The sequence below is a fragment of the Sinocyclocheilus rhinocerous genome, unplaced genomic scaffold, assembly GCF_001515625.1.
Source record: "Sinocyclocheilus rhinocerous isolate Xijiao unplaced genomic scaffold, SAMN03320098_v1.1 scaffold397, whole genome shotgun sequence".
NCBI lineage: Eukaryota > Metazoa > Chordata > Actinopteri > Cypriniformes > Cyprinidae > Sinocyclocheilus > Sinocyclocheilus rhinocerous.
In genome coordinates this window covers 556-12,961 of record NW_015663491.1, presented here as the reverse complement: position 1 = coordinate 12,961, position 12,406 = coordinate 556, and the positions used below count along the sequence as shown (strand labels likewise).

General features: G+C 36.8%; 2 protein-coding genes across 2 annotated transcripts; both read left to right on the top strand.

Moving 5' to 3' along the window:
- Window positions 1–807: 807 nt before the first annotated feature.
- Window positions 808–10,600, top strand: LOC107728833 (uromodulin-like 1). Its single transcript, XM_016539107.1, has 17 exons — window positions 808–1,058; window positions 1,207–1,401; window positions 1,489–1,595; window positions 1,764–1,947; window positions 2,252–2,392; window positions 2,495–2,611; window positions 2,729–2,815; window positions 3,227–3,487; window positions 3,674–3,786; window positions 4,807–5,020; window positions 5,168–5,305; window positions 6,821–7,305; window positions 7,393–7,526; window positions 8,432–8,671; window positions 9,661–9,820; window positions 10,006–10,087; window positions 10,204–10,600. Exons 1-17 carry the CDS (start codon window positions 848–850, stop codon window positions 10,383–10,385), a joined length of 3,051 nt encoding a protein of 1,016 aa, XP_016394593.1. The 5' UTR covers window positions 808–847; the 3' UTR covers window positions 10,386–10,600.
- Window positions 10,601–11,016: 416 nt separating this feature from the next.
- LOC107728830 (endothelial PAS domain-containing protein 1-like) lies at window positions 11,017–12,074 on the top strand. Its single transcript, XM_016539104.1, has 2 exons — window positions 11,017–11,196; window positions 11,278–12,074. Exons 1-2 carry the CDS (start codon window positions 11,031–11,033, stop codon window positions 11,427–11,429), a joined length of 318 nt encoding a protein of 105 aa, XP_016394590.1. The 5' UTR covers window positions 11,017–11,030; the 3' UTR covers window positions 11,430–12,074.
- The last annotated feature ends 332 nt before the right edge of the window (window positions 12,075–12,406 follow it).

Below are 12,406 nucleotides of genomic sequence, written 5' to 3'. Positions count from 1 at the left end.
GAAGTCTGAAGAAAAAATTGAATACCTATTTCTATTTCCACTCAGTTTAATCTCATTACTTTCTCTGAGATCATTAGTGATTTTTCTTTCCAGTGCTGTTATAAATCTATAAATATAAATATCTAATATAAAAGTCTATAAATATAAATCTCTTTTAAATGTTATATAATTTTATATGTGTAGTTTATTCACTACTGTTCAAAATTTGGGGGTTAATGAGATTTTTGTTTTTTTTTTGTTTTTAAGAAATAATTTTTTCAGCAAGGATACATTAAATTGATCAGAAATGACAGTATGAAATGACAGAAAATACATCTATGGTGGTTTAAAAGATTTCTGTTTCAAATACATTTTTATTACTCAAGGAATACTAAAAACATATCATGGTTTCCCAAAAATATATAAATAAGCAGTACAACTGTTTCCGACATTGATAATAATATGAAATGCTTCTTGAGCACCAAATCAGCATATTAGAAGGATTTCTGAAGGATCATGTGACACTGAAGACTGGAGTAATGTTGCTGAAAATTCAGCTTTGCCATCATAGGAATAAAGTACATTTTAAAATATATTCAAATAGAAAACAGTTGTAATTGCATTGCAATAATAATAATACTTGCACCATATTACTGTTTTTACTATTCGATCAAATAAATTCAGCCTTGGTGAGCATAAGAGAGTTCTTCAAAAAACATACACTTTAGAACTTTAGAATGGTATATTTTGGTACCATTTGTCGTGGAGCAAACTATAAGATGATTGAATTTGTCTATTTCCGACAATTTTTGATTTGTTTAAATTTTCAGGATATGACCGGACTCTGTCAGGTTATCATCTGTGTAATATGACTGAGTCTGTGTCAGAGGTGGTCTCCTCTGTGGTCTCCTATCCAACCTCGTACACCCAGAGGAAACCGTGTGGTGGCTGGCTGCCATGGACAATGTGTGATGTCACCGTTTATAAGACAGAATACCGAACACAGGTGTATGACAAGCCCAAACAGGTCATGAAATGTTGCCATGGCTATGAACAAGTTGGGAGTTACTGTGCCTTGTGTGAGTACTTTCAAACAAATTCATATGAAATAGAATTGTCCCTGGAAAGTAGGATGCTGCAGATTGTCTTAATCTACATGAAAATTGACATCATTGTTGACCACTGTTAAGACTTTAATCTTTTTTATTGATATTGTCATTATCTCAGCCTTGAACAGAAGTGCAGAATTCACATCCAAGCCAGGACTGTGTCCCCCAACAAGAGCGACAGGGTCTCTGTGTAATAATTCAAACTCCTCTGGCTCTGTGTGCAACTGGGACATTGATTGTCCTCAGTGGCAAAAATGCTGCCTGATCGAAAACACCTCCCCCAACTCTCAGTGCTCAGACCCAGTACCATCAGGTATACACAAACCCATACTGAATTCTCATAGGCAGGCACATTGTTAAATAACATACAATGAGTTTAAAAAGCCAATTTTTCCTCAAGTCAACAGAACCTGGTGCTTCAATGTGACAATAACAGTTAAGACAACCTATGAGCTAGTTACCATGAACAAAGGACTCTTCAACCACACCAGACTGCTGCACTCTGTGGTTTGTAATCATCGGTTTATCATTCACCTATGACATTATGTGCTTTATAAACTTTAAGATGCCAAATATGCTGTCCAGTTAGCTCACTAAGTGAAACACAGCCCATATATGTTGTATATCTGCAGTGGGTATGTTCTGCAGTGATGTAACTGTTGGGTCTTTCTGTAGGTAACTGGCGCTCTGGGAATTGATCAAATTTCTGTGCATCATGTCTGGTCAAAATCAGCAGGGCCCTTCACAACTTCTTCCTCACTGCTGGTTTGTTCTTCTAAAGTTATCTTACTAGAAGACATCTCTACAAAACTGTATCTGCTGGGAATCATTGAGGAGGTGACTAATTTGGTGGTGCAAGGTATGTCTGATTTCTGTAATTGTGAAACGAAAGCATTTCATATGATTCAGTTTGCCAAGACCAATGTCATATATTTCAGTATTCGATTTTAAGAACATTTTTATTGACATTTCTTGACATTACATTGACATTACTTGATGTCTAATGTACAATTTGGATCCTGAAGCTAAACTAATTGGGAGCCATTGATCTATAGAGGTCTTTTTTTATAAAAAATTAACTTTTATGTAATAATGTCATTTGAGCACGTCCATTATCTTGATAAATCCACATCCTCATGCATACATCATTATTTCCTACACAGATGTGGATGAATGTGCAGCTCCGCAGTTGAACAGTTGTTCTCGACATGCAAAATGCACGAATACAGAAGAGTCTTATACATGCACCTGCCGTCCTGGGTGTCTTGACCTCAATCCTTCACAGCCAGGAACAGTTTGCATGGGTAAGAAAGGATGATCATGACATAACAATGCTCTCTTAACCACATGAAACCCCATCATTTTGAGAGGACCAAGATCCAGTCAAGTGTTCTGTTTCTAATCAGCACCCAGTGTCACTACACAACCTCCACCACCAACCACCACCACCCCATCCTGGACTACTCACTCTCTACCACCACCAACCACCACCACCCCATCCGGGACTACTCACTCTCCACCAGGTACACTAGAATAACTTCTGATTATCCCCATTCAAAATGATCAGTTATGCACTTTTTCATCAGGAATCACTTTGAACTTTGTTGGTGCTCCTGTCCTTTCCTCTCCTTTCCTTTAAGATAATAAAACTGATGGAGGACAAACGAGTACCTTCTCATCATCCACTGTTGAAACCTCTTCCTTCAGCCAAACATCTTCTACATGTGGTTTGTCTCTTTACTTTTTAGTTTGTATCTTTACTTACTAATTCAAAGTCTCAATGACTTAAAAGTTCAGTCAAAGCACAGTGATGTCTGATTTATGAGACAATCATTCTTTGGAGTTTGTTCTTGGCTATGAATTAGTCAAACTGATTTACAGATTAGCTTACTGTAAATTATTCTGTTTAAATGGCTTCAGTCTGAATCATAATGATTAATAACTTATTGGTCAAAAATAGTGTGAACCCTTTAAATGAATTTGAAAGCTTTTGTCTTTATTTTTTTATTTAATTTTATTTTTGTTGTTGTTCTATGAACCCCTCATGTTTTTACACTGCATGTGTAGCATCTAGTTTGGCATTGAAAATAGTGTTGTGATATATCTCGCCAACTTCTTTCTTTTCTTTCCATGTTAAGACTACACACCTGAGATCATCAGCATCCTCTCTTATAATGTCACTGCATCATCCTTCCATGTGGCATGGACCACCAACATCCAGATTGGGGTCACCTTCCACCTGGTTCTGCTAAACGGGAGCAATGAGATACAAAACTGGAAAGTGAAAAGCTATAATTGGACATTCACAGACCTGAGTCCTGTGGTTCTTCATACTGTATGTGTCACTCCAGTTGCCTGTGGTAAACAGGGAAACCCCATAGAGATCAAAGTGAGAACAGGCAAGTATAACAGCAGGTTAATTAGTATTAAGTACTAAACGTATAATTATTGTTTAATTTTAGGCATTTCTACTAAAAATTCAGTCTATAGTAATACTGCTGACTATAGATTCCCGGTGTTTATTCAGTATATTACGGTGTCAGCGTGTTCACATTTAGCTAACCAAATACTGTGCTTTTTTTTAGATGGACAGTCTCTTGGAGCTACAGCTCGCTTGAAAGACATAAATTATACAGAGGCCTTGAAAGACCCAACCAGTGATGAATATAAGGAGTTCTGTGACAGTGTCATAAATGAGGTTTGATGGATTCAATATTAATCAAAGCACATGAGTAATAATGTATCTGTCAGGTGTATGTTCCCGTTTAGTTCCTGTTGTCCTTATTTGGTCCTTCCAGTTCCTTTTCCCATTATTAGTATCACCTGTTCCTTGTTATTAGTTATCCCCATCACCTGTCTGCCCCTCGTTATCTGCCCTATTTAGTTCTAGCCCGTTCTATTCTCCCTTTTCTGGATGTGTTTGTCAACCCCTTGTGCTACGTGTGATTCCTTGAAAAAAAAAAAAAAAGAATTAAACTTCTTTGTTTTGTACTCCTGGTCTCCTCGTTCCTCACTCCGTGCTCCTCACAGTAGCAACCCGTGACAGTATCAAGAAGATACTTTAGGCATGATGTAACATACACTCTCCAATCTTCTAGCAAATTACTGCCCATAGACATAGACTTTGCATTGATATTATAGAGACTTGGTGATGGTCATGACTTATACCAATCAGCAGCCATCTAGCAACCAACTAAAACGCCTTAGCAAATGCATAGTAACACCCTAGAAACCATTCCCAACACCCTAGTGTATTGCATAAGCAAGCCTTTACATTTTCTTTATAAAATGTAAAAATTTAGTTTTAATTTCATAATCTATGATTTATCTTAAACAAGATCACTCTCAGAAATGTGTTGATTCTCTTTTAAATGTGTCTCCAGATCAAGAAGATACTTTAGGCATGATGTAACATACACTCTCCAATCTTCTAGCAAATTACTGCCCATAGACATAGACTTTGCATTGATATTATAGAGACTTGGTGATGGTCATGACTTATACCAATCAGCAGCCATCTAGCAACCAACTAAAACGCCTTAGCAAATGCATAGTAACACCCTAGAAACCATTCCCAACACCCTAGTGTATTGCATAAGCAAGCCTTTACATTTTCTTTATAAAATGTAAAAATGTAGTTTTAATTTCATAATCTATGATTTATCTTAAACAAGATCACTCTCAGAAATGTGTTGATTCTCTTTAAATGTGTCTCCAGATTCTTTCGTCCTTGTCTCCAGAGATACATGCACTAGTCATCTCTGGACAGGTCATCATCCAGATAACGTCCCTCTCATCCGGCAGTGTAATCGTGAACTTTTCCATCATATTTCAACCCGGCAGCAACTTGAACATGTTAAGCGTGTCCAGTGCTCTGATGGGGTCTCTTCAGAACAGCTCCATATATGTAGTAGACAGTATACACATAGCAGGTACTGGTTACTCTTTCAGGCCTTATTTTGAGATAATGAATTGAAGTTAATGAATGACAACACGTTATATGAAGTTTGATGTTGGAACTGTTTCAACATGATGTGACATGTTGTCTTGAGATGTGATTGGTCTCTTGTCGTTTATAGATCCAGATGAGTGTTTTCTGGATGAGGCGGACTGCTCTCCATGGGCTTACTGTAATAACACTTTTGGCTCATACATCTGTGGCTGTTGGTCTGGATACACAGACTTGAACCCCAGTAGACCAGGGCGCAGCTGTGCAGGTACACGCTGTAGAGAACGCTACTGTAGAGATTTCATTAGACTGTCACACATCTTTAAGAGACAAACAGGAGTCGATAACGTACAGATACATATAAGTTGTTTTTTAAAGATATAGTGACTACAAATCACAGTTTGGACATCATTTACTCACCTTTATGTCTTTGTCTATTTTAAAAGTAATTTCTAGATGTGTAATTTCTGTGCCACTGACAGCAACAAACAAAATTTCAAAAGTAATGACTTTTAAACAGATTTCTGCCACAAACAGATAGCCCCGCCCCAAACTCATGCCATTGGTTGAGACAATCCTGCTGTTGCTGGGCAGATCAAGATGCTCAAACGAACAAAAGCAATATTTTGATAGTGTCACAGAGACACAGTTACAGTTTTTGGGAAAGAAATCTTCCACTGGCTTACTTAAAGTCTCTGAACGTTAAACTTAGACATAAGAAACCATTTTAGACCTGAATATAAAATTCACACTTTAACATAAAGTATTTCTTTAAGTATATTGTTTAAGTATGATTAAGCTACTATGAAATCAAAATAAACATTTCTTATTTTTATGTTAAAAAAGAATGTGCCCTCATAATGTTTAATCAAAAGCATTAACGTCCCCTCACCCTTACAATGACATCTAGAGCTTGATTGACAGGCGATCTGACCAATCATAACTCAGAATCCGCCATTTTGTCCGAAAAAACAAACAAACAAATCAGACAGACTTTGATGGACTTAAACTTAAATATGAATAATTCTGTGTATTGACGTCTTTCCGAGGTTGAAATAAAATACCTTCTGATGTTTATTCATGTTTATTTCGTACTTTAAGTAGGCTAAATATGAAAAGACGATTGGTTAATGTGACACATAAACTGAGGAAATACAGTGATCTGTCACAACACATTAAAGAGCCACAAAATGGTTTATTTAACATTACACCATTTTATCACACAGTAAAAAATACATGTGAGCAAAGAGGAAACTGACAACGTGCCAACAGACAAGACAGAGCAGGTTACTTCTGGTATGAAACAAGGTCTCCGCTTTCAAATTTAGTCATTTTTTAAGAAATTCAAACAATAAATATCGTTTTGTGGCTCTTTAATGTGTCCTGACGTGAATTGATCCCATTTCATATTTACTTTAAGCACAAAATAAACATAAATGAACATCAGGTATTTTATTTCAGCCACGGAAAGACATAAATACACTACATTTTTCAAGTTTAAGTCCACCGAAGTTGATCTACTCTCCTGTCTGATCTATTTGCCAGGCAAGATGGTGGATTCCGCGTTATGACTGGTCAGATCACCTGTCCATCAAGCTCTTTGAGAACGGTCAATTGTTAAACGACAACAATCCAATAAATTTTCAATGGACTAAATCAAGTCCTGGCTTACATTTTTCCTCATTTGAAAAGCTGGATATACTTGAATATAACAGATAATATTCACTTGGATATACCTGTTATAATATTCTCATCTGTTTTTTTTTCCTGTTCATGGCCACAGCTTCACCTACAACAGTGATCGTTCATCCCACCACAAACTACCCTGGAGAACCTTCAGATTCCACGGGCACTACAACATCTTCCACCACCATGTTTGGGAACACAACTATGAGCAGTACAGTGAGCACAACTCATGTTCAGCACAACACAACAACGTCTTCAACTTCCACAGCTACTAACAGACCAACAACAGTGACGACCAACATTCCTACAACAACACTTGCACCTACGACACAGAACTCTGTCAGAACTACATCTTCCGCTTATCGGACATCAAACAATCCACCACATTTGATCTCCTATGTAGCTGTTGAGTGCATCCCGGGGTATGTAACAGTCGTTATAAAGCGAGACGTCTTGCACAACCATTACATCCAAGAGAGTTCCCTGTACCTCGGTAAACCAGAATGTGGTCTCAGCGGGGGAAATGCATCCCATGTGTGGCTCACTACATCTTGGGCGAAGTGTGGTACTAAACTAGCGCACGTAAGTCCTCCAGTATCATTCAACTCTGTAAATTATGTCTATGTAGTGTGTTGTATGATAACATAACCAATGTTTTTTGTCTTTTAGAACGGCACCCATAATTTAGCTAACGTGACTCTATATAACAGCGTGAGCAATGTTTCTTCTGTGCGTCTGGAAGTTCCTGTCATTTGCTCTTTCCCCAGAGGCATCCTCATCTCCACGGGATACGCCCCCTCAGGGTACTGTGCTTCCATAGCAACTGTCTCCATGGAACTTGTTTTTCTCTTGGTTTCCTATTCAATACGCCATCTCTTGTCACGTCAAGGACATCTAGACTCAATTTAAGGTGTTAATTATGTCAGCGTGCATTAAACAACAAACACATTTTTCCTAAACTCAGATATCAAACTGAGACCAGATTATTTAAATTAGGAGTGGAAACTCCAGTTATTTACTTTTGCTTTCAGTGGATGAATCTCACATTTTTCACCAAAATTAAAAGAAAAAGGAAGAAATTATATATTGCATATATAAGAAAATAAAGACCATTAAGTTTTTTACATTGTAACATTATTTTCATGACAATTTCCCACCCAATTCTTACTATCAAAATTGTTTGATTTTTTTTTTTTTTTTTAGTTTAGTTTGAGAGTTATTGCCATTGTCTTCAATTGTTATTTTTATTAGAATACAAGTGTCAGCATTTTCTTTCTTTTTAAAAATTAGCTTAAATGAAATAATAAAATAAAAACAATAAATAAATAATAAATGTAAACCTTTAAAATATAAAAATGAATAATACAAATAATAATTATATATATATATATAAAATCATTAGCATTTTATATGATGAATTATTAGGATATAATTGTTATAATAAAGTATTTTTATTTACATTTATTTACACTCATTTAAATCATTAAAAAATATTATGTTTAAAATATTAAAATGAATACAATTAAATAATGTACTGTAGCATCTTGTTTTCATATTGCGGTAATGAACATGAGATTTTATAAAAATGTAAAACCCCCAAAAATGGGCTTTATTTCCTTTAAGTGAAATATCATTTTCTAATTCTTTCTTTTGATTTCAGGGTGATTTTGTCACTTTGATTACAACTAACAAACCCTGTCTTTTGAAGGTATTTTGATATGATCAATGACCCAGTGGCAGGATCGGGTAGTTTCCAGGTTACTGTGCGGCTGCTGAACGGGACGATTCCTTTACCTGAAAATTTCACCCTCTCCCCTGATGATGAAATCATTGTAGAGGTTGGGGTCAACACTACTATCTCTCAAATCAAAGTTGTCATCGACAAGTGCTGGGCCACTTCCAGCAGCGACTCATCAGAGTCTCCCTACTACCTGTTTCGGGATAGTGGGTGGGTGCAGCTGAATAATGTCTTTCAGTCTGGGAATATCATTTTTGCATTGGCTATTTTCATTTGACTAGAGCTTTTAAAGGGTTAGTTCACCCCAAAATTAAAATTCTGTCATTAATTACTCACCCTCATGTCGTTTCAAACACGTAAGACCTTCGTTCATCTTCGGAACACAAATTAAGATATTTTTGATGGAATCTGAGAGCTGTCTGACCCTGCATAGACAGCAACGCAACTGAAATGTTCCCAAGTCCAGAAACGTAGCAAGGAGATCGGTAAAATAATCCATGTGACATCAGGGGTTCATCCGTAATTATACGAAGCTACAAGAATACTTTTTGTGCGCAAAAGAAAAAAAATAACGACTTTATTCAACAATTCGTCTGCTCTGTAGCGCCATTTTGGAGAGTATCTGCTGGACGTAAGCAGCGTATGCTGTTCTGTGTCAGCTGCGTCACACGGATACGTTGTTTGCGTTCAAATCAAATCACAACAACGTAGGAAACAGATCCGGCGTGACACACAGAACAGCATACACTGTTTACGTCCGGCTGATATTCTCCAAAATGGCGCTACATGGTGATGCGGAGGAGACGAATTGTTGAATAAAGTTGTTTTTTTTTTCTTTTGCGCACAAAAAGTATTCTCGTAGCTTCATAAAATTACGGTTGAACCCCTGATGTCACATGGATTATTTTACCGATCTCCTTGCTACGTCTCTGGACTTGGGAACATTTCAGTTGTATTGCTGTCTATGCAGGGTCAGACAGCTCTCAGATTCCATCAAAAATATCTTAATTTGTGTTCCGAAGATGAACGAAGGTCTTACGGGTTTGAAACGACATGAGGGTGAGTAATTAATGACAGAATTTAGATTTTTGGGTGAACTATCCCTTTAAAAGTAGATTTTTCACAGGTGTACCTATTTGACTGTGCTGTATTGGATACCTGCTGTGTAATGTGTTCACATATCTCTCGCTGTTCCTCAGGTGTCTGGTGACAAACCCATACACAACTATTCTTCAGAACGGAAACGACACTGTGGCTTTGCTATCAGTGCGGATATTCAAAGTTGTAAATCTCTATGTCATCTACCTGCACTGCCAGATCCAGATCTGTGTTGAAATTCAGGACGGCGCCTGCAGACCTGTGAGTTTATGTATATATATTTAAGTAGTTGTGGTGTTATAGCTTTTACAAATTATGTATTTTTATTTCTTTTAAATATATTGTGTTGTTTTTTTTTTCTTACTTTTCCGCATAGATTAAATGGACAGCATGTGAACAGAAATGCAAGAATATTTCATATATATAATCTTTTTGCAAATCATTAGGTTTGTACGAAGACATACAGGTCGTCTAACGTAGTTGGAGTGACAAAGGCTTCCGTTGGACCCATAAAGAGAATACGTCCAAGTAAATACTTCTTATTTAATGCAAAGAATGCTCATATAATAACTATACCCTGTATATTAGGACATAATATCAACTGACAAAATCTTTCTTTCTCTTTCTTTTTCTTAAAACGTCAGTCCAAACAGATACATCAAATACTCTGCAGTCTGTTGGATTTATTCTGCTTGGTGTTGGTGTGTTTCTGTTTTCCCTGGCTGCCATTGCAGGATTGGTGTATCATAAAAGGAAAATCGGCAACTACAACTTCCGTTGCAAACCACAGCAGCAGAACTTCACCTATCATGTTTTTGACACGTAACTGCACTCAAATAGTTAACTGTAGTTGTAAACTGATCATTTTATTATTGGATATTACTAATAGGCACAGTATATAGAAAATTAAATTAATGGTTTAGATAAATGGATTAATGGAATTAATGGATTTGACTATATGTTTGTAGAAAAACAATCTACTATGAAAGTTATTCTTAATTTTTTTTTGTTTGTTTTGTCAGCACTTTAACATATATGTGAATCCGGACCACAAAACCAGTCATAAGTAGCACAGGTATATTTGGAGCAATAGCCAACAATACATTGTATGGGTCAAAATGATTGATTTTTCTTTTATGCCAAAAATCATTAGGATATTAAGTAAAGATCCTGTTCCATGAAGATATTTTATAAATGTCCTACCGTAAATATATCAAAACGTAATTTTTGATTAGTAATACGCATTGCTAAAAACTTCATTTGGACAACTTTAAAGGCGATTTTCTCAATATTTTGATTTTTTTGCACCCTCAAGATTCCAGATTTTCAAATAGTTGTATCGAACAAACCATACATCAATGGAAAGCTTATTTATTCAGCTTTCAGATGATGTATAAATCTCAATGTCGAAAAATTGACCCTTATGACTTATGACCTTATGACCTTATGGTTTTGTGGTCCAGGGTCACAAATGTATTTCTATCTAGACAAAGACATGGCCCATAATGGAGGCATGGACCAGCAGCACAGGAAGACCCAGTATTCGGGGAATCAGGCCAGACAGGCGACAAAACGCTATCAAGAACAGTGCTGTAACTACAGAGAGTTCAACATGCAGCCTTCCTCCAAAATGGATGGTGAGCTCTGAACCGACACAGACACACTTACGTACGTCATGCACTGTGGATGCTGATTCTCAGAACCGTTTGTGTTTGCAGGAGTCGTGAGCCGTCTTATCGGGCCCTCCTTCGAGACCTACTCTCTGCCTGAACTGACGCGTTACGACTGCGAGGTCAACGTCCCGTTGCAAGGCAATCTTCATTTGCTGCAGGGCAGTGACCTCCTAAGAGCATTAGACCAGGCCACTTAGACCGGTTTCACCACAGAAATGCAGTCCCACTTTCCCCCAAACCCTATCGCTCATCTCACACTCACCATCCCAGCTTTAGCACATCCCACAAACACCCTCTCACAGTCATATCTACCTGAGCGCATACATGGCAAATGTAGCTTTGATTCTATTTTTATTGTCTACATCTTCATAAATTATATACAAGTATTTTTGGAGGAGTTGAAATGATGTTGCGTTGTGTCTCTGCTTGTCAGATCACTCGGCGAAGCTGTTTTCAGCATACTCATTTTCTTTTTTTTTCTCTATCAATGTCAGACAAGAAAAGCAAGAAAGAATCTACTGTAAGCTACTTGTTTTAAAATGTTCTCATTTCTTTTATTTGTTCTAACTTTCCTACCTCTGACACATCATTACAGACCCCATGAAATCAAAAGGCTAGTTTGGAGCTCATGTATACACTAATGCAGTGGTTTCCAAAGATGTTTTATTAAATAATTCAATCAGCATTAACAATAGCTGCTCTTTATACATGTGCTGCTGTCTTTCCACTTGCACAAACACGTTCACTGTGAAGGGTTGCCAGATTTGACAAAAAACAACCTGGTCTAATACAGTGACCCTTGTTATTATGCTTTAGGTAGGTAGTATTCTCTAAACAAACCCCTTAAAAATGACTGGTTTTTGTGGTCCAGGGTCACATATGGTATAGATCAAGGTCTTAACCACGTCTTTAACATAGGTGGGGGTGCCATTTTTTAAAGAAATTATATTTTTGTTTTAAAATTTGCACACAATCATTCTTATTCGTATGCCTGATATGTCGAAAACGCAAAATGTTCCTTGCCAGTCATATTCATACACATAAAATTAATAATTAAATGATACTTTTCAACTCAAAAACCTGGGTAGTTTGCATCACTGAATATTGTTGTTGATCGTTTAACACTTGAAATTCTATAGTAAAACCGTTATGAAATATTATATTAAGCTGCTTA